Raw genomic sequence first — 22,047 nt, 5'->3', positions numbered from 1 at the left:
TCTTAGAAATTCCTGCAGACTGATTTAGCACCAGAGGTGTCTCATTCATAAGGTGTGAGATCAGCATAGGTTATAAATAGATCATCTAAACCAATTAATGAATATTTTTCCTAATGGATATCATTTATAAGAATGTTATGATGAAAGATGTTGAGACACAAGGTGTTTGAGAGTAGAACTGTATATAAATTTTCTAATAAAGATATATATATTTTAAAAAGGATGAGAAACAGTAGTCCTATTATTACGTTTTAATTATACCATTAAGTAGCTGCAACACAGATGGGATGTTGTATCAGACTCTACTGTATTCTGAAACCTTTACTAACTCAACAGTTGGAGATGAGATGACTGATAATCTCAGCTATTTTCAACTTCTGCAAGATTGAGTGTTTTGCAATAGAATGGCTTCACTGTTTAAAGTACCTACATCCATTTCATCCCGCAAGGAGGATAGAATGAAGCAGTGATGGCAATAGTTTTGAAATGATACAGGATCTTTTTAACCTCACCAAAGAAACCCGTCACAGCATTTCAGATTATCCATGTCTCCTTCTCAAAGAGGAAGGGAGAGGAGGAATGGTTTATGCCACATGTTCAGTTCTTTCTTCCAAAAAATTTAGATAATGAATAAATGAGAATGCATTGATCAGGCAACGCCATCTCGTCTCCAAAGTATAAAACAGTCCAGCCTTTTGGAGGTAATTCAGAAGCTGATCCTCCAACATCAGAAGACGGGGGAAGATAGATAAGAAATACTGGACCTCTTCAACCTTGAGAGGCTCTATTGAAGGACCTTTTAGAAATATGCTAAGTATTTTTTGCAACCTATTCTGATCTGGAATGCACTATGAACATACATATGAAATAGGGGCTGGAGTTGGACATTCAGCCCTTCTAGCCTGCTCCTCCACTCAATAAGATCACAGCTGATCTGATTGTGGCCGCAACTCCACATTCCCGCCCAACCCCGATACCTCTTGATTCCCTTGTTAGTCAAGAATCCATCTACCCCTGCCTCTACCACTCTCTGGGTAAGAGAATTCCACAGACTCATGAACCTCAGAGAAAGATTTTCTCCTAATCTCCATCTTAAACGGGAGACCCTTTATCCTTAAACTGCGTCCCCTAATTCTGGTGTCTCCCACAAGAAGAAACCTCCTTCCAGCACCCACCCTGTCAAGTCCCCTCAGGATCTTATATGTTTCAATAAGATCCCCTCTCATTCTTCTAAACTCCAATGGGTACAGGCCCAGTCAGTTCAACCTCTCCTCATAAGATAGTCCCTCATCACAGGTATCAGTTGAGTGAACATCCTCTGAACTGCTTCTCGTGCAATTATGTCCTTTCTTAAATAAAGAGACCAAAACTATACACAGTACTCTAAATGTGGTCTCACCGATGCCCTGTACAACTGCAGCAAAACATCCCTACTTATGTATTCCAAATAAATACCAACATTCCATTTGCCTTCCTAATCACCTGCTGTACCTGCAAACTAACGTTTTGTGATTCGTGCACCAGGACACCCAGGTCCCTCTGTACCATCGAGTTCTGCAACCTTTCGCCATTCTGATAATGTGCTGCTTTTTTATTCTTCCTGCCAGAGTGGACAAGTTCACATTTTCCCCCACATTATACTCCATCTGCTAGAGGAGTATGCGGGCAATGATCCTGCTATCACACGGAAGGATGGGGGAAGCACTTTCAATAGTAACTTTTAGAAGGAAATTTGATATGTGCTTGAAAAGGGGAAAATTGCAGGGCTATGGTGAAAGAGTAGAGGAATGGGACTATTTGGAGCATGCTTTCCAAGAAGTGGCTGAATGGTCAGCTCTGTGCTATAGGATTCTATTGAATGGTATAAAAATTAACCTGGAATATTTAAAATAAAAGAACTGACTTGCAAGTGCCATTCACAATCTCAGGCCATCTCAGAGAATTTTACAAATCAATGAAGTGCTTTTTGAAATGTAGTCACTATTGTAATGTAGGTTCAAGGTAAACCTTGAAAAATTCAGCCAAGGTTCAAAGAAGTGAAGGAGCATTAAGGATTGATGTCAGGAAGAACTTTTTCCAGAGGCGTCCATATGGAGTAGACTTCAAAGGAGAGTAGTGGAGGCAAAAAACCTCAGTCATTGGAACTTACCTGATTGCTTGATTTGGGATGGGCTCTCAGTATTTTTAAGAAAGATGCACCACATAGCCTTATTCATCTATATTTATCCTGTGATATTAAGGTGGTGCAGTGATCTCATTGATAATTTGATATCCGAGGTCCTTAGAGTGAAAACTGGATGCTTTATAACTGAGGTGATAGACCCACCTCAAAATCACTCCACTTATACTTTTTGTATAAATTAGGGCAAATGATTTGTCGGATGAAACCATCCTGTGGAAATTTGAACAGGCTCCCTCCCTAAATCTCTCCATCTCATTACCTCTCTCTCCTTTAAGACACTCCTTAAAAAAAGGACTTCTTTGACTAATATTTCCTTTTGTGGCTCTGTGTCAAATTTTATTGGATAATTGCTCCTGTGAAGTGCTTAGAGGCTACATTGAAGGTGCTATATAAATGCAAGTACCTCTTGACAGGGCAACTTCCACAGTCAGTTTCTCCTCTAACTGGGAGAGATGGTGGCGTAGTGACAATATCACTGGACCAGAGACCCAGGCTAATGCTCTGGGGACACAGATTCAAATCCCACTATGGCAGCCGATGGAATTTAAATTCAATTAGTGAAAAAAGACCTGGAATTGTAAGCTAGTTTCATAATCACTATTAATTGTTGTAAAAACTCATCTGGCTCACTAATGTCTGTTTAGGGAAGGAAATCTGCCATCCTTACCTGGTATGGACTCCAGACTGACATCAAATGGGGTTGACTCTTACTTGCCCTCCAAATTGTCAGCAAGCCATTCAGTTCAAGGGCAAATAGGAATGGGCAACAAATGCTGGCCTTGCCAGTGATGCCCATATTCCATGATAGAATATTTTTTTTAAAATGCACTTTCATTTTAATTAACTGTGTTAAACATGCTGGTATTCTACCTTTGTCCACCTAACATTGTAATTAGTTTAATAATGGGTCAATGGTCATACGATCAGCAACAGCCCAGTTTATTGTAAGATGCTGACTGAGAGTGTTAGTGAGCTACACTAAGCAGGTGCTAACTAAAATGTTACTATAAGATGTAGTCACTCCACTCACAGGCATTTCCTATTTTTTAAACAATGTTATTAAGCTAAGAACTGCAGGAACAGGTTTTATTGTAACCAGATGGAAGATTTTTTCAGTGTTAGGCAAGAGAACAGAAGACCAACAACAATTTCATTTCAATCCTTAACATGTGTCAGTGAGGGGATAAACTGACAGGGATTGACTGACAAACTGGGAGAAAAATATGTCCTAGATATATCAGCAACCGTTCATTGTTTCAATCATCTCCCTCCTCTTTTTTCCGATGGCAAGTCTCTTGCCCAATGCATATCCAATCTGCAGAAGGAGCAGAGACTAGGAAAAAAGGAAAAATAAAATGATTCGATTATATTTTAATTCAGAAGAGGTGTCACATGGATGCTGTTTGTCAGTGCATTCTATCTCATACACAAGAGCATAGCAGAGGCTGTCTACTCTCTGACCAGTAACTCCCCCCTCAATCCCTCTCCACCATCAAGTCAGCCACGTGATGGGATACTTACCCATTTGCTTGGATGGGTGCAGATATAACGACACTCAAGCTTACACCTTCCAAGACAGAACACTTTGTTTGATCAGTACCCCTTCCCACAAGACTCATTTACCAGCCACATTATGATAAGAGAAAGCTGAGGGTTGCCAACCCTCCAGGATTGGCCTAGAGTCTCCAGTAATTGAAGATCAATCTTCAGGACACTGCCTTGCGCAATCCAGGAGAAAAAATCATCAGAACACTAAAAAACACCCCTTTGTCACTTTCTTTGACCATTTCTCTTTAACAGATATGAAAATATTGAAAATGGGAAAACAAGGCTGTTGGCGGACACGAGAATGGATGTGTTGACTGACTAATGGCTGGAGTGTGAGGACAAGTCATGTGATGAAACTTCCAGGAATAAATTTATTTACAGTTGGTAACCCGAGGTATCCTAATATAGGTCCTTAAAATTATGAAAGGTTTTGATAGGGTAGATATAGATAAAAGCAAAATACTATGGATGCTGGAAATCTGAAACAAAAATTGCTGGAAAAACTCAGATCTGACAGCATCTGTGGAGAGAAAGACAGAATTAACGTTTCGAGTCCGTATGACTCTTCTACAGAAGAGAACTAGATATAGACAATGTTTCCTCTTGTGGGAGGGACCATAACTAGAGGCCATCAATTCAAGATAGTCACCAAGAAATCCAATAGGGAATTCAGAAGAAACTTATCCAAAGAGTGGAACTCGCTTGCACAGAAAGCGGTTGCAGTGAGTAGTATAGATGCATTCAACAGGAAACTAGACAAGCATATGAGGGAGAATAGAATAGATGGTCACAATGATAGATTTAGAGGAGAAAAAGATGGGAGGAGGCTCGAGTGGAGCATAAACATCAGCATGGACTCGTTGGGATGAATGGCCTGTTTCTGTGCCACGTATCCTATGTACTTCTGTGTATCACTGGTGTACTGGCTGCAGTATCTATAGGATGCCCTTGGTCATCCAGTATCCTGAGCTGGACATATTTCACAACTCTTTCATCATCATGGAGTATTATCCTGAAATTCCCAACCAAACTCCATTGCAAGAGTCCTATCTCCACAAGGGTTGTATCAGTTCATGGAGAAAGCCCTTTGCCTGAGCAACAAATACCACTCTTACCCAAATCCTGAGATTGAAGGAAAAGAAAATTTTCACACAGATGAATTGTGACCTGTATCGACTTAACATGCCAGGCAGGTTTCAACCAGAAACAGATAACTTTATTACAGAGAACTTTTTAAATGCTACATACTTGAACCAGGTCCTCGACAAGAAGCCACGCCCATGGATTACCCAGTAGGAGAGGTTAAGACCTTCAATTACTACATGACCAGTCATCATTACAATCACAGAATCGTGCAGCAGTGAAAGACATTCAGCCCAAATAATTAAATCAAAATCTATCAAGAGATAATCATTCACTACCAGGAAGCAACGTCCTGAAGTCACACTGAGGTATAATGAATAGGAAGATTAGATTAAGGAAGATTAATTCCTTTAAACACATCAGTCAGGTGGGTTAAGTTTTCACACTGACATCCCAGGGTACAATAACATTTAGATGTCGGCAGCTTGTCTTATTGAAACTCAAGCTTAAAGGCAACAGATTTCCTTTTGTTTTGCATCTACTTCCGAACAGGTTAAAAATAAACTCCAGTAATTTGGAGAAATTAAACTCACTTGTTGTTGCGAATGTCAAGTCACTTTTTGGATAAGAGATGCCATATTAGTGCTGCCTAATGACTTTTACTGATCTCCTCCACTCTGTGGGATATGGTTCCACCATTTGTTTGTTTTGAAGCCCATCCCCTGTCCCGCTTCATAAGGGTGGGAGGAAATGTGTATCAGAAGCGTGGATATACCCGGGGGATGATTGGCGAGGCATCGTCATGAGTCAGCCCACAGTTACCAAGAAACCAGTCACAAGCAGCGGTCCCAAAACCTGTTCAGGTGAGATCAGGCTAAAACAAGGAAATACACTAGAGCCAGTTGTCTATAAAAAGCGCATAGGCGGCGGGAATAACCAGATATTCATCCAGCCTTGTAACAAAAAGTTATAGGACATTAACTCCTCGCTCTGAGCACCCAGAACAAGGTATGATTGTTAATCGCTTTCTAGTCTGATTGTTCCAGGGAATAAACTCTGTCAAGAGAAAGTTTATTAATTGAGTTTAAATTAAATTAAGTCTGGGGGCTTTTTCTGGGTTGAATGTTAACTCTCGAGTTATAAACTAACTAAGGAGCAGTTTGATAACTAAGTGTTTACAAAGTAAAACTTTTCTGAAAAAATGAGACTTTTTTTAAAAATCCCCACTCCTGCTTACGTGGATTGAGTAGCAAATGTTACAGCTTCTCTCAATTTCTTGCTCGGTGTGTAATTTATTCCCGGCGTAGGTTGCTGCATTATAAATCCATATTTAGCATTCAGTAACTTTTTTTTTCGGGAAATATCAGTTTTTCAGTGGGGACGAAATGTATGGTCGACTTCTATTTTTAAACCCGTCAAAGAATTGTTTAGTTTCTTTCTCTGGATTTCAGAAGAGAATTGGATAATTATCTGAAGTTGTGGGGAAAAGAATTGCGAAGCTAGGAAGGCTAGGGGAGTGTGACAAGATGAGTTGTGCATGTAGAGACCCAGCACGGGAACGACGGGCCAAATGGCCTCCTGTCTTTTTTTAAATATTGGACCTAAAAGATGTGGCAAAAAGCCGCCGCCTCTTCATTGAAAGCAATAACCTGAGAGTGTCTCACATTGCCCTATCTTCAGTCTGTACTGTTATAACTAAACTCAGCCTGGCAGTGAGTGGAGGGAGAGCAACTATTGGCCTCAACTGTCCCTGTTGGGGATATTCTTCCAAGAGTCTGAGGATGATCCACTTGTTTTTGCACACCCAACCATCCAATAATTAAAAACAAAATAAGTAATACAGCAGGGAGAATTCAGGACTTCAAAATATTCAAATGATTTGATAACTTGAATTGAGTGATTGAATTCAATTTGAGAGACTTTACATGATTTTAAAGTGTTTATTTGAACAAAGTTTACTAGTTTTGATTACCCCTGTTTTTTAAAATTAGTTTGAATTTTAAAGTAATTTTGGAACAGAATGGCCTGGTTAATTAGTGCACTGTTTTCCCACTTTGGAAAGATTGCTTTAAAATCCTTTCTGACAAATGAATGTTTTGGTTGCCACACAACTGTTTGCCTCGTGTGTGTGTGTGTGTGTGTGTGTGTCTCTGTATTTCTATTTGTCGGTTCACTGTTACACTCCACCCTCTACTGAATTCGTCTGTTTCTGTTAAATTGCAAAACCATTTGTTGTCCATTTCTATGGTCTCACTTTTATCTGTTGAGGTTTATCTTGGGAAGCCTTGTTGTCAGAAGTTTCCCTTTTCCATGATCACTTGGTACATGATTTAGTTTTGGGAAGAGGCTACTTTCAGTTAGTTCATTTTCTTAGGTGCGTCCATACCCCGACTTGTGACTGGCTGTTGTCCAATTTTGGTAGATACAGCAGAATTAAGGCATGCTCTAGTGTTTTGTCTGTGCTCTACACTCTTCTCAAATTCATCTGGCTATTCTGCCTTGAGGATCAAGCTTAAAGGGGGCGGGGGGGGGTGGGGGTAACTCTCATTGTGCAGTAACAATTTCATAATTTTTGTGTACCAAATTATCTGTTACTGAAATGAACAGGAATCTTGTTTGGTATTAGTTTCCTTCTGGTCAAGATCAGAACGACCTCCTGAAAGTGTGTTCTCCAAAGTTGATACCAGCAATTGTTCAAAACTGATGGTTTTTGTTTTAGTTTTAAATCGAGACTCCAACAAACTTTTTTTTTCTCCAATGTATGTGATTGTAGCATTCGTAGCCTTTCAGAAAAGTTAACCACCACCTTGACATTACATTTTTACTTTTCCCTCAGGTGCACAATGTCTGTCTCAACTGAGGTGTGGCACACTGAAGGCTCTTCTGCTGTGGAAAGCCCCGATGGGAACTCTGAGGGAGGTCTGGAATGTACCATCTGCTTCAGCTCCTATGACAACATCTTCAAGACTCCCAAATTGCTTGAATGCCAGCATGCCTTCTGCTTGGAGTGTCTGGCCAGACTCGCAGCCACCATACCTACAGACCAGACCCCTGACATCATCTGCCCACTTTGCAGGGGCCACACAGCATTGCCTGACGATGGGCCCCCTGCTTTAAAAACTAGCCAGGAACTGCTCTCCAAACTCCCTCCTCAGCTACAACTAGAAGAGCCGGTGTGGGTGGAGGGCAAGAAACTCTGCTGCAAGAACTCCAAGGAGCCTGGTAATTCTGACTTTTGTATCTGTATTGACATTGGTGAAACTAAACCAGAAAATTCATCTCCACCTCCAGCAGCAACAGACAATAGACAACTAACATTTTTTGGCCTGCTTGGTGACTGGAAGAGGCTGGTCCTGTTTATAATGGTACTGATCATTTTCCTTGGTGTTGTGTTATGGCCACTCCGGTGTGCGATTGCCACACAGAATCTGAGCTGCTCTGTATATCCTCCAGCAACATTCGCCCCAGTCACCACTTCTACACCACCACTACTACGAGATAGTCTGGGCAAGTAGGTTGGAAGGAAGAGCTGGTACGTAGGATGCCATTTGGACATTCTGTTCTCCTTCCTTGAACTTGGAAGATGCATCAATAGAGAACCAAATAGTTCTATATAACTTTCAAAGCTACCTTCTAAATATATTCCACACATGATGCACAATCATGATGCACCAATCACAGCAAGAACAAATATGATTACTTGATGTGAGGTTTGTTTTTGAGTTTCCTGTACTGGTACAAGCAATGACATTGCTGAATCTTGACTATCTCACAGACAGAAATGCAGCTACCAAAATGAACGGTGTATTGAATGGCAGTCAATCCGAATGAGTACTGAGGGTTAAATGGAAATATCAGCTGGATTGATGTTCTATTGCTGCAAGTTGATTGGATTCAAGTCACTTGTGTCTGCAGTAACTTTTAAAAAATATATTCTGCACGGTCCAGGAACCTTGCTGGGAAAAGTGTAACGCTTGATATTCTTGGGGCAAGGGTGTATGTAAACACTTTTTTTTAATATTGTGGTTACGTGACATGCTCCCTTTATCACTCTTGATCACAAAGTCGTAAATGATGTCATCTTTATTCACCAGCACAGTCTTATTTTAATAGTGAGAACCATGCAGCCGGTTAAGAGGCTTCAGAAATGCTTGGAATTCCCTGCTGCCTAACCAGCAGAGTCGATGATTGATTTGTGGCACTTTTGATCAACTGGTCAGTTCTTTTGGAGTGGGAGTGGGGGTGGGGGTGGGGGGAGGGGGTTGAAACCAAAATTCATTGTTCCTGTCACAGTTCACCCTAATCTCTCTTGTAATGAGGAAATTAATTCTTTGGGTTGTCACACAAGTCTCCAGCAATATGCATATTTCAGAATCTTTTAGGTCACAGGGGGTGAGGTGGTCTTATTTCTGTTCTTCACTCGCTTTTCTTGCTCTTTGGTTATATTTTGGGAAAGACTGGCAGAAATCTCTGCATTCTGCAATACTCACCTGATGCTTGAAATTAAAGTTGCCTCTTCCATATTTGTTCTAGTTCTTAATTTACAGGTGTATCATACTGGAAATGAAAATATCCACTGTTTGTGAACCCTTTGTTTTTGAAAGCTACTGCTTCAGCTGTGGACTGAAGATAAGGGGACTGGTTTTTCTTCAGCTAAAATCTGGTCACCTATTTGGCACAGCAACTGTTAGCTTCTATCCCAGCTTCAGTAATAGCTCTACAATACCTATTCTGCTTGGTGAAATCTTAAGGTCTATATGGGATTCCTCTTTACCAAGTTAGTGGTTTTCAGCTTGTGTAAATAAAGCAGCTCCTGGTACTGGAAATAAGCCACATATATTGTGGCTGTTGAAGCTTGCAATTCACTTTAACCATTTTCCCTTGGAACACTGGCTAATTGTATCAAGTAAGTTGCCAAAAATGATTGATGTAGTGATGGGCCTTTAAGACAAACCCTGACTGCCTTGGGCATGAGCGATGTGATCCTTCTCTTTAGTGCAAGAAACATCTTAACACCTGGTGCAATATTTACTATTGCTGGTGGAACACTGACATAGCTTTCAAAATGAGATTATCGACTTTTTAACACTATACAGCTTCACACAGTGAAGCCTAGAATCTAATGACCTTGTGTATAGCCTAAAGTGGGACACTTTTTTACACTGAATTTTATTTTGACTTAAGGACGTTGGGATGATGAGTTTTAGTGTCTACATAATGAGCCTTGATGGAGGAATTTACCAGGTTTGGGATCAATTTGAGCTGTCTGTCTTCATGATTTCAACTGGACTCTGTTACCCGCAAGATTCTCAAGTTTAATGAACTAAAGGATCTCCTAACTGTCCTTTTATTGGATTGCAGCTAATTAGAGGCTACTTGGATTCTGTTTTTTAAATTATTTTAAGTATTCTATTGTGTACAGATTATTTCAATAAAGTTTTTTAAATAGTTTTTTTTGTCTCTGTAATATCTGCATCACTTAAAATGAATCTTCCACAAAATGCAAACATAAAGATAAAACTCTTTTTACTGATCCACATGATCTGTGTGCCCTGCAGTCTATGAGCCTGGAAAGTGGGTTAAAATCTCTAAAGAGGGATACAGATATTTGCTCTGTAAAAATTTTTTAAAACATTCTCTCGAGTTATTCCCAGTTCATTTTCTTTAACTTTACATACAGATTGTGTTACTCAGAACTAATCATCTGCTTGAAGTGATACTATGGAAAGATTCTGAAAAATGCAGAATCTTAAAACCATGCACTTTACTGAACTGACACCACCAAAGGTGATGAATCTTTCAAAAGGCGTTTGACAAGGTAAAGCTACTTAAGATAAGAGCCCACGGTGTTGGGGGTAGTATATTAGGACGGGTAGAGGATTGGCTAACTAATAGAAGACCAAGAGTTGGGATATGGAGGGGTGTTTTCAGGATGGCAACCTGTAATTAGTGAAGTGCCACAGGGATCAGTGCTGGGGCCACAATCATTTACAAAATGTATTAATGACTTAGATGAAGGAAGTAAATGTGCTAAACCAAGTTTGTGGATGACACAAAAATAGGAAGGCAAGTGGTGAGGATGACACAAGGAGTCTACAGAGGGATATAGACAAGTTAAGTAGTGGGGAAAAAACTTGGCACATGGAATATAATGTGGGGAAAATGTGAGGTTATGCACTTTGTCAGGATGAAAATAGGAGCTGAATATTTAAATGGAAAAAGACTGTAGAAAGCTGCAGCACGGAGGGATTTTGGTGTCATCATGAATCGCAAGCTAGCATACAAGTTCAGCAGGTAATAGGGAAGGCAAATGGAATGTTGGCCTTTATTTCAAAGGGGATGGAGTATAAAAATAAGGAAGTCTTGCTAAAACTATACGAGGGACTAGTTAGACCACACCTAGAATACTGTGAACAGTTTTGGTCCCTTATCTAAGGAAAGATATACTGGTATTGGAGACAGTCCAGAGAAGGTTCACTGGGTTGATCCAGAGTATGGAGGAATTTTCTTATCGGGAGAGGTTGAGTGGGTTGGGCCTGTACTCATTGGAGTTTAGATGATTGAAAGGCGTGACCTTATTGAAACATAAGATTCTTAGGGGGCTTGACAGGGTAGATGCTGAGAGGTTGTTTCCCCCTTGTGGGAGAGTCTACGACCAGAGGACATAATCTGAGTAAGGAGTCACCCATTTAAAACAGAGATGAGGAGGAATTTCTTCTGAGGGTAGTTAATCTATGGAATTCTTTACCGCCGGGGGCTGTAGAGGCTGGGTCATTAAATATATTCAAGACTGAGATAGGCAGGTTTTTAATCAGTAAGGGAATCAAGGGTTGTGGGGAAAAGGTAAGAAAGTGGAGTTGAGGATTATCAGATAAGCCATGATCTCATTGAATGGCAGAGCAGACTCGATGGGCCGAATGGCCTACTTCTGCTCCTATGTATTATGGAACTGATACTCATCTTGCTGCCACTTGTGTGGAAAATGGCTTCATGTTTGTGTATGTAGCAAGTACTGCAATTCAATTGAAGTCAGTGTTTCAAATACAATACTTTGTGCATAATAGTCCTGTTATGCACACAGATTGACTCATGTCAATAATATCAGTACAATCGCTTTTCCCAGAAATCTGCGTCCTTTTTTAAAAGAAAAACAAATTGGTTTTTTTAAAAGTCAGATACCATCTCCTGCATAAATTTCAAAATTTAAGGGGGTGAGAGTGAGACAATACATGCATTGTCTGTTAACATATAACATATATTAATCCACCCAGTATCAAGTTTCACATTTTGATACACTTGAAATAAAACAATTTTGGTATAATGTTCATTTTCAAAGTTCCTTTGTATTCCTGATTTATTTTTTGGGGGGGGGATGGTGGAAGTAATTCTCCAGGTGCTGCTAACTGGAACTGAAGTTAATCCAGTGTCATGAGCATTCCTAGGGTTGGTATTCTCCATTGCAGAGTTAAACTGCCTCGAATTCACTGCTTAAATGTGACTTGGTCCTATTCTCGCCTTTTATGTTGAATCACCCTATTAGCAGAGAAACAATTCTGCAACTTTCTCTTTGGAGGCACAAATATAATAATTTGGTCAAAAAACCTAATTTGAAGAAAAGGGAACTTATTAAATCATATTAACTTGGTCCATCAACTGCCCTCTTCCCTGTCTGTCCACCACATGTACTAGTGGAAAACCCATGATCCTTTTCAGGGTCTCCAATGCATCGCTCTCTGTCCTAGATTTCCAATGGGGCCGAGCAGCCTTCCCTCACTGGCATTAGGATCCTGCCTCCACTGGGCAGGCAAAGGAGTATCAGAGCACATCCCAAATGCGAGCTGGAATGGTAGAACCTGGCCCATGCAGCAAGTCTCTCTGCGCAGGGTGAAATGGCCTGGAGGCAATTTCCAAACGATGGCTCAGGTTACAGGGCAACACTGGATCCCCACACTGGATCATCCAGGCATGTCGGTGTGATTGCACGCCGACGTATTTCACAACAGCATTTATAAGGTGTGCACCTGGCGAGCTGCACTTTGAGAGGAACTCGGAGGTGGGTGCACAGTAACGTTGCGCAGCGCTCGCAAGGGTCGCTTGTTGGACCTCTAGGCTGAGGCGCTGCACATTCAGGCGAGGGCACAGGCAAGTTGCATTTTCCCGGCTGGCTGACAGTGTGGTGCTAATGGTAAGGGCTGCACTGCTGTTGATGGTAGTGCACAAGCGCGTGCGGCGGGGGGAGGGAAGCGCATTAGGGAAACCTTGTATAAAGTGACCATTCCTCTGCAGCTGAGGCAGTTCAGGCGCAGCCACATTGACATGCTTGGTGTCGGGCCTCTAGCCTATCTGCCCACTCAAGCAATGCAGAGGCATCAAGGTGCCACCAAATACTCCAGAGCTTTTCACCCCTTGTGCACAGGCTGCAAACTAATGAGCGTTTTAGAGGATTGCAGAACGATTGGACAACTGGGCACATTGTACAATCTCCTTGTTAAAACCGGACATGGAGCAGTCACTGGTGGAGGGTCTCACAGCCTCTTGCAATGTCATCATCCTGGTTTGGACCAGCCTCCCCCATGGTTCAAGCTAACAGTGCAGCCTTGCAGTGTGGGTTAGGAGAATGCCTGCACCCAAGCTGAGAGCACAGCATGCAGTCCAGTGGGCAAAGCTGCTGCCAATCGGTCAGGTGGGGCGGAGGTGGGTGGGGTTTTGGGTAGCCATACAACACACTAAACTCTAGCCATCCAAGGGGTGGCCAGCACTCTCTGGGATGCATTAAGGGGCCTTCAGACTTAACCAAGAGATATTCTTAGTACACCCAAAATAACCCACGCATCTCTCTCGTTCATTCTGCAGGAGGAGTACATCAGGTGCATGGAGCCTGGTGACCGAACTGGATGCCTCGTGGTTTATAGAGAGCAGAGGTGAAGGTGAAGAGTAATGGAGGTGCTTGGCTGGGCAGGGGGATGAGACGCTCCCTCAGGAAGAAGGGGAGTCTGTTGTAAGGTTGTTTGGTGTCTCACTAAGAGGTCTGGGGGCTTGTATGGTGAACATAAACTGTTCATTGGAAACCCATCACTATATACATAGATATATAGGTGCTGTCCCCATGTTGGCTCCTTCCAGACTCTACTACACACACAGTCTACCATCATGTGACGCTCTACATCATACAATGTTCTCCAGTCCCACATTAACCCTTGCTCTGCCCGAGCACGCATAAACTACAGTTGTGTGATCTCACATTTATGAGAAATTCCACCCAAATGGGGATAAGATCACTCCAAATGCTTGAAGTCTCCTCAGTTTACCTAGTGAAGTCTGAGCTGGGTGCAATGTTCAGCACCTGATAGCTGTGACTGGTTTACCTTGGTTGCCCATGCCCTCCTCTCTGCCAGCCACTTGTTGCCAAATCCAGCTGTGTGGATGGATGGATTTGGAAGCAGTGTCTCCATCAGGAAGATGCTATCTCTGATGAGAAAGCTCCTATTGGAGGCCACTATGCTCCAGAATCTGAGCAACTCTCGACAGAGGACAAGCAGCTCCTGCAATGACCCATGTGTTGCATACAAATTTATGAAGGTATTGCAACATTACACCTACCTGCCATCAATTCTGTAAGTTTCCTTATGAGGTACCATAGTGGCTTGTCTGAGCACACAGCTGCCAATGGCGGAGCGATTAAAATCATTAAAGTTAATGGTTCATTTCTTCGTGGAATGGGGCTCTCTCACAGACATAGTCTTGAAAAGTCTTCAATGTCTTCAAAGTCCTCTTGGCTGGGATTTTCTGGCCCCGCCCACTACGGGAATCCTCACGGGCAGGACAGAAAATTTGACGGACCAATCAAAGGGCTGTTGACTTTGGGCAGGAATTTCTGGTCTCCCAGCAGGTGGGACTGGAAAATTCCGGCCCTTGACTTTGATCAGGTTAGTGGAGTTAAATGTACCAGTCAACCTTGTGCTGTCTGTTGAGTTGGAGAGCAGCAAAAGCTGGGGTGAAGGATCTTTAACCACTCCTGGAGATGGAGCATTTGTTTATTGGAACCTCTTTGCAATGTGGCAAGTGACCCAGGGGCTTCAAAGAGCAGGGTTGGGGGGGTGGGGAGTGGGGGGGCGGCGTGGGGGGTGGTGGGGGCAAGGCAGAGAGTGGACCTGGAGGCTTCAAAGTGCATCAGGAGGGTGGGTGGGCAGACAGAGAGGGGATATGGAGGCTAACTGGCTGCTGGTGGTGGGGTTCAGTCTGTGGACTGTCTGCATTTGGAGAAAATCAAATGTGATGTCACAGGGAACCAGGTGAGCATTTTGCTTGTGTTGCTCATTTATCCTTTAAGAACTGTGTCACGACTCACTGGGGATAGTGCGCTGTAATATCGAGCTCCACTGTTCTCCGAGCCCCAACAAATGTGAAAAGTTTGACCAAACCACCAGATTGCCCCAATTCCACCCAACCGTTTACCTTAGGTTAAGTGAATATGAGCACCAGGGGTTTGTAAACATAATAAGTAAATAACTGTTTAACTAGTGGCAAAAGAAAGTAATACAAACTGCTAACTTCTAACTCAATAACTTAAACTCTACCTCTTCTTAAACTCCTATACACAAACACACACACACACATACGGCACACAAAACATGGATTTTAGGGGTGAGATAAAACAGTTCAATAACACTAATCTGGAGTGCAGGATTAGATGGGTTGATTTTGATTGATGTCTTCCAAATTCCTTGCAGTTTGTTGTTGACATGAGGTTGCCTCCCAGCACTTTCAGTCTCTGGTTCACTGGTTGATAAACTTGCTTTTCAATGGGCAGCATTTTCTGGTTGGCGAGTGGGGGTGGGGCCCGCTTGCCGACGTGGGGTGACGTCGGGCATGCACCCCGTGTCATTTAGATTCTCAGTCCAGCGGTAAACGCAGCCAAGTCGGCTGTGCCCCCGCCAACCTGTCAACGGCCTATTAAGGCCATTAGAAAAGTAATTAAAATGATTAATGGACCTGCCTGTCCAACCTTAAGATAAAAGCAAAAAACTGCGGATGCTGGAAATCCAAAACAAAAATAAAAATACCTGGAAAAACTCAGCAGGTCTGACAGCATCTGCAGAGAGGAACACAGTTAACATGAAGCAGCATTTCACTTGCACTTCCCTCAATTTAGTCTACTGCATTTGTTGCTCCCAATGCGGTTTCCTCTACATTGGAGAGACCAGACGCAGACTGAGTGACCGCTTTGCAGAACACCTTCGGTCTGTCCACAAGCATTACCCAGACCTCCCTGTCGCTTGCCATTTCAACACTCCACCCTGCTCTCATGCCCACATGTCCGTCCTTGGCTTGCTGCATTGTTCCAGTGAAGCTCAACACAAACTGGAGGAACAGCACCTCATCTTCCGACTAGGCACTTTACAGCCTTCCGGGCTGAATATTGAGTTCAACAATTTTAGATCATGAACTCTCTCCTCCATCCCCACCCTCTTTCCGATCTCCCTTTTTTTTACCAATAATTTATATAGATTTTTCTTTTCCCACCTATTTCCATTATTTTTAAATGTATTTCCATCCATTGTTTTATCTCTACCTTTTAGCCTATTTCGATCCCTTCCCTTCACCCCACCCCACCCCCATTAGGGCTATCTGTACCTTGCTCGTCCTGCTTTCTACCCTTAATTAGCACATTCCTCAGATAATATCACCATCTTCAACACCTCTTTGTCCTTTTGTCTTTGACATCTTTTGGCAATCTCCACCTATCACTGGCCCTCTATCCAGCTCTACCCCCACCACCACCTCCCCCCCTTAAACCAGCTTATATTTCACCTCTTTTCTATTTTTACTTAGTCATATGGACTCGAAACGTTAACTGTGTTCCTCTCCACAGATGCTGCCAGACCTGTCCAACCTTAAGGTCGGCGGGCAGACGAAGAGCCCAGGCGGCCTTCAGAAAACACATGAAACCTCATCCATGGGCAGGATGAGGTTTCATGAGGGATTTAAAATGTTACATTTTTAATAAAAGTAATTGACATGTCCCAGCTCATGTGACAGTGTCACATGAGGGGACATGTCAATAAAATTTTTCTCATCCTTTATTATCTTTTTAAAAGTAACACTGATCTCCCTGAGTCAGCACTTTGCCTCAAGGAGATCTGTGCACTCTTTCACTTGCAAGCGTTAAAGAGTGCACTCCCAGCTCAGGGAGTCCGCCCGCCCACACAGGGAGTGCACAGCACTTCCGGGTGGACGTCACTCTGGGTAGGCCTTAATTGGCCTGCCCATGTAAAATGGCGGCGCACCCCCAATCGTGGGCGCCGATTGGGAACATGCCCACTCACACCCACTCCCGCACAAACCCCCGATGGGGGGAAAATGCTGCTCAATGTCTCTATTGGTGATTTTTCCCCTTTTCCTCTTGACAGGGGTTTTCAGAGAAAGCAGGTTTCAGAGATATGAAGGATTACCAGCTAGATATTATGGCAGAATTGCTGGAATCTTACAAACACAGGAGATAGAGGTTTCAGGTCTTCCCTCTTTGTAGGCTAGGAACTGTTCTGCCTGCACTGATACCACACAAAATCCTGGTCACCTGATCAGGAGCCAATTAAGATGCTGTTGTTATTCAGTTCCCCCTAGTCCAGAATTCCTTTCCGGCACCATCCTGCTCCCTTATGTTCCAGCATAGCAACATTGTAGATATTCCTCATCCTGTTCCAGCGAACTGCAGCCATGGTAGTGTTTTAAAGCTACAGTCCAATTTTTAAAGCCACAGTCCAAGATAAATTTAAAAAAAGTTCTTTACAACTGACACAATTTATTGGTAATGGTGAGGTTTTATTAGTAGTAAGATTTTGTAGTAGAAGAAGTGAAGTTTATTCAGGGTAGTGGGGTTTATTAATTAAAATAAATGTAAAAAATTAATTATCACATAATAAGGATGACAGGGCAGGTGATGTGTTGCAACTGTAGAATGTGGGTACTCCTGTGCACTGGTGTGATCCAGGACAAATGCATCCGCAATAAGTGTCTGCAGTTTGAAGAGCTTCGGCTCAGAGTCATTGAGCTGGAGGCCAAACTGCAGGCACTGCAATGCATCAGGGAGGGGGGTAAGTTACCTGGGCACTTAGTTCCAAGAGGTGGTCACACCCCTTAGGCTTGGCAGATCTTTAGAGTTGGTCACTGGTCGGGGACAGGAGGGTGTGATGATGAGTCAGACAGGTAAGAAGATCCAGTAGGTAGTGATGTAGGAGCCTCAGGCCCTGACTTTGTCCAGCAGCTATGAGGTGCTTGCTACCTGTGTGGGTGAGGAGAAGGATTGCAAGGTGGATGACCAGATTGGCCATGGCATCATGGTGAAGGATGCCAGTCAAGTGGGTGAGTGGGTGGAGGAAGAGGAATGTGGTAATGATAGTGTAAACAGGGGGATAGATACTGTTCTCCGTAGGAGCGCCCCAGAGCTCCACAGGTTGTGTTGTCTGCCCAGAGCCAGGGTTAAGGACATCTCCTCACAGTTGGAGAGGAACTGGGAGTGCGGGGTGGTTGGGGGGTGGGGGGGATTCAGTTTTCTTGGTCTGCGTTGGACATAGGTAGAACCAGGAATGATGTTCTGCTGAGAAAATTTGAGGAGTTAGGGCCCAAATTTGTAGAACATCAAAGGTTATAGTCCCTGGATTGCTACGTGTGCGAATTGGCAGAGGATCAAGCAGATGAGAGAAATAAAAGTGCGGCTCAAAGAGTGGTGTGGGATGAGGGGGTTTCGATTCATGGGGCACTGGCATCAATACTCAGGGTAGAGTGAGCTATTCCATTGTGATGGGCTCCACTTGAACCGCCTGGGACTAGTGCCTTGGCCAATTGTATAACCTGGGCTGTGGACAGGCCATTAAACTGACGGGTTGTGGGGGGGGCTGCTGTTACGAAGGGTGGAGGGAGAGGGTGACGGGAGATTTAGAAGTCCAAAGACAAAGGTCAAGACTTCAAAGCACGATAGCAATGTGGATAAAGCCAAGCAGAAAAGGACAGAGTTTAACAAACATTGTACATCAATGAATAAGGTCATTGCAGGAAATAGAAGTTAAAAAAAAAGAAATTAAAAGTTCTTTATCTAAATGCACGAGGCATCAGCAATAAGATAGATGAACCAGTGGCACAAATAGAGGTAAATGGTATAGATCTGATCGACATTACAGAGACATGGTTATAAGGTGATCAAGGTTGGGAAATAAATATTTCAGGGTACACAATATTTTCGAAAGACAGACAGAATGGCAAAGCAGGAGGGGTAGTCCTGATCGTAAAGGATGGCATAAGGACATTAGTGAGAAAGATCTGGCCTCTGAAGATCATGAAGTAGAATCAGTATAGGTAGAAATTAGGAATAGCAAGAGTCAGAAAACACCGGTGGGAGTAGTTTCTCGGTCCTCTAAGCGTAACTATACTGGACAGAGCATTAAACAATAAATCACAGGAGCTTGTAACAAAGGCAATGTAATAAATGTGGGGGACTTTAATTTTCATATAGACTGGGACCGGCACAATCAAATTGGCAAGAATGGTCGAGAAGATAAGACTTATGGAATGTTTTTGTGACAGTTTCTTAGAGCAATACGTTGTGGAACCAACTAGGGATGAAGCTATTTTAGATCAAGTATTGTGTAATGAAGCAGGATTAATTAGTAATATTATAGCAAATGATCCACTGGGAAATAGTGATCATAATACCATTGAATTCCAGGTTAAATTTGAAAGTGACATACTCCAATCACAAACAAGAATCTTAAACTTAAACAAAGCCAATTACATAGGTCTGAGGGAAGAACTGGTTAAGGTAACTTGGGTAAGTAGACTAAGAAGTATGGAGATAAGTGAACAGTGGGAAACATTTAAAGAAACAATTCAAAATGTCCAACAAAAATACATTCTATTAAAAAACAAAAACTTAGCAAGAAAGACGCATCCATGTCTCACTCAGGAAGTTAGGGATAATATTAGATTAAAAGAAGAGGTTTACAATATTTCAAAAATACAGTAACAAATTTGAGGATTGGGAATGCAAAGTACAACCAAAAAGTTGATAAAAAGAGAAAAAAAACTAGAATATGAGAGTAAACTAGCCAGTAATATAAAACAGATTGTAAGAATTCTTGTAAAAAGGAAGATAATAACTAAAGTAAATATTGGTCTGTTAGAATCAGGGACAGGAGAAATTATCCTGGCGATTGAGGAAATAGAAGTGGCATTGAACAAATATTTTGTGTCTGTGAGATTTAGATAATTTTACAGTGCTACTAATTTTTAGGGTTTTACGTTGGTCTGAAGTAAAACTTATGGGCAGAGTAAAACTCTGTCCTTATCTTAGCCACCTTTTTAAACAGTTCAGTTTGAATTTCTGCTAAAGTGGGACACTTTACAGCTGAGGCTGGGAACCCGAGTGTCAGCTGTTTGCGAGGAACTGATGTTAATGGATTTTATGACTTTAATAGTTCCCTCGGGTCTGGGTTCAAGCAGTTGGATGTGGTCTTAATTGTACCATAGGCAATTAAGAGCCTCTTTGAAGAAACGGCTAAAAGGTCGCTTGAACTTAGGATGACACCTTGGGTGGAATTGTCTGAACCCGCTATGGTGGTGATAGTGATAGGTGACTTGCGCAGGAAATATGTCACGACCTGCTTCACGACGGCGTGAAGGCAGGTTGCGATCATCCACTCAGCCCGCCAACGGTGAGCTGCGTTTCCTGCCATCGGTTGACAGGGAGTTAATGGCAATACATCAGCATATAATTAAAAGCCCGCAGTATCATCCATCCACATCGACGGGAAAGCACGTGTTTCACAACAGCACGCAGGAGACGTGCACTTGGCGGCCTTCGCTTTGGGGGAACTGAGGTGAATGAGCAGCAGCGTTCTCCACAGCTCACCCGTTGTTTACAGGCCTCAGGGGCACCGGGGGGGCAGGGTCAACTGATGCCTGGCCCCGGAGGTGACCGCTGAGGGGTGGGGGTAGTGTCCGGGGGCAAGTGCTGGTCAACCTTGGAGGTGGCTGCTGATGGGGTTGGGGGGAAGGGTCAAGTGCTGCCCTGGCACTGCATCCCGCACACAGGCAATCGAGCTGGGGGGCAGAGTAAGTGAGGGAAGTGGCCACGCATTAGGGACACCCCCTGTATAAACTGACCATGCTACTGCAACTAAAACAGATCAGGCGCAGCCACAGTGATATGACTGGGGTCAGGCTCCTAGCCTGCCCACTCATGCAAGCAACGCGGAGGCACCAAAGGGCCACCAAGCGCTCCATACCTTACCCCACCCCTCCCCTCCCCTCCGCCCCACCACCCGGCACAGACTTCAAGTCAGCCATCACTTTATTGGACCATGGAGCAGTTGGACTGCACACATTGTACAATCTCTTCGCCAATGCTGGTCATGTAGCAGTCACTGCTGGAGGCACTCACAGCCTTTTGCAATCCCAGCCTCCTGGTTTGGACCAGTGTCCCCCATGTCGCAGGCTGACAGGGCAGCCATGCAGCGCACTCATCTCTGGCCATCCGAGGGGTGACCAGCACTCTCCGGGAAGCATTAAGGGGCAGTCACACAGGACCAGGAAAGGTGCTACGTACACCCATGATAACCACGTCTCTCTCTCTTTCATGCTGCAGGAGGACCATGTCAGGATCATGGATCTAGCTGTATGCCTGATGGCCTACAGACTGTAGAAGACGGAGAAGAGAGCAGCTGAGGCACCTGGCCGTGCAAAGGCAGGAGCAACAACCTCCGGAAGAAGGGGCAGCAGGGGCTCCCGCACACACTGCCCAGGAGTGACAGTGAGCTGTGGCTGGTCGGCGTCTAGTGACAACCAGGGTCTATAGACGCCACTTGCCATACCTGCAGATGACTGAGAACCAGTGTTGCCGATGACTGCGCATGTCTAGGGACCTGGTGGCTTACATCTGCCACTTACTGCAGGACTTGGCGCCAAGGGGACATGGAGGGCATCCACAGGCAGTGGCTGTGAAAGTGACTGTGGCGCTCAGTTTCTATGCCAGTGGCTCCTTTCAGGGCTCCACAGGTGACCTCTGTGGGATTTCACAATCTGCCACCCACAAATGCATCCATGAGGTCACGGATGCCATCTTCTCCATGGCAACACAACTTTGTGCTCTTCGCCGGGGACCAGGACAGCCAGGATGCAAGGGCCATTGGATTCCCCCTGATCTCGAGATTCCCACGGGTGCAGGGTGCGATTGACTGCAC

General features: G+C 43.5%; 1 protein-coding gene across 2 annotated transcripts in view; it reads left to right on the top strand.

The window, feature by feature from the left end:
• Positions 1-10,264, top strand: part of rnf223 (ring finger protein 223) — an 87,611-nt gene extending 77,347 nt beyond the window's left edge. The window contains exons 1-2 of one of the 2 annotated variants that reach the window (XM_078557874.1): positions 5,694-5,821; positions 7,650-10,264. In XM_078557874.1, the coding sequence (XP_078414000.1) occupies positions 7,657-8,328 (672 nt within the window). In that variant the 5' untranslated portion in view covers positions 5,694-5,821; positions 7,650-7,656 and the 3' untranslated portion in view covers positions 8,329-10,264. Of the gene's footprint in view, positions 1-5,693; positions 5,822-7,649 lie in introns of those variants that run through there. The other variant, XM_078557875.1, reaches the window with a different exon arrangement.
• The last annotated feature ends 11,783 nt before the right edge of the window (positions 10,265-22,047 follow it).

The sequence above is a fragment of the Cetorhinus maximus genome, chromosome 15 (assembly GCF_964194155.1).
Source record: "Cetorhinus maximus chromosome 15, sCetMax3.hap1.1, whole genome shotgun sequence".
In the NCBI taxonomy this organism is placed as follows: Eukaryota; Metazoa; Chordata; class Chondrichthyes; order Lamniformes; family Cetorhinidae; genus Cetorhinus; species Cetorhinus maximus.
This window is presented reverse-complemented; position numbering and strand designations above follow the sequence as displayed.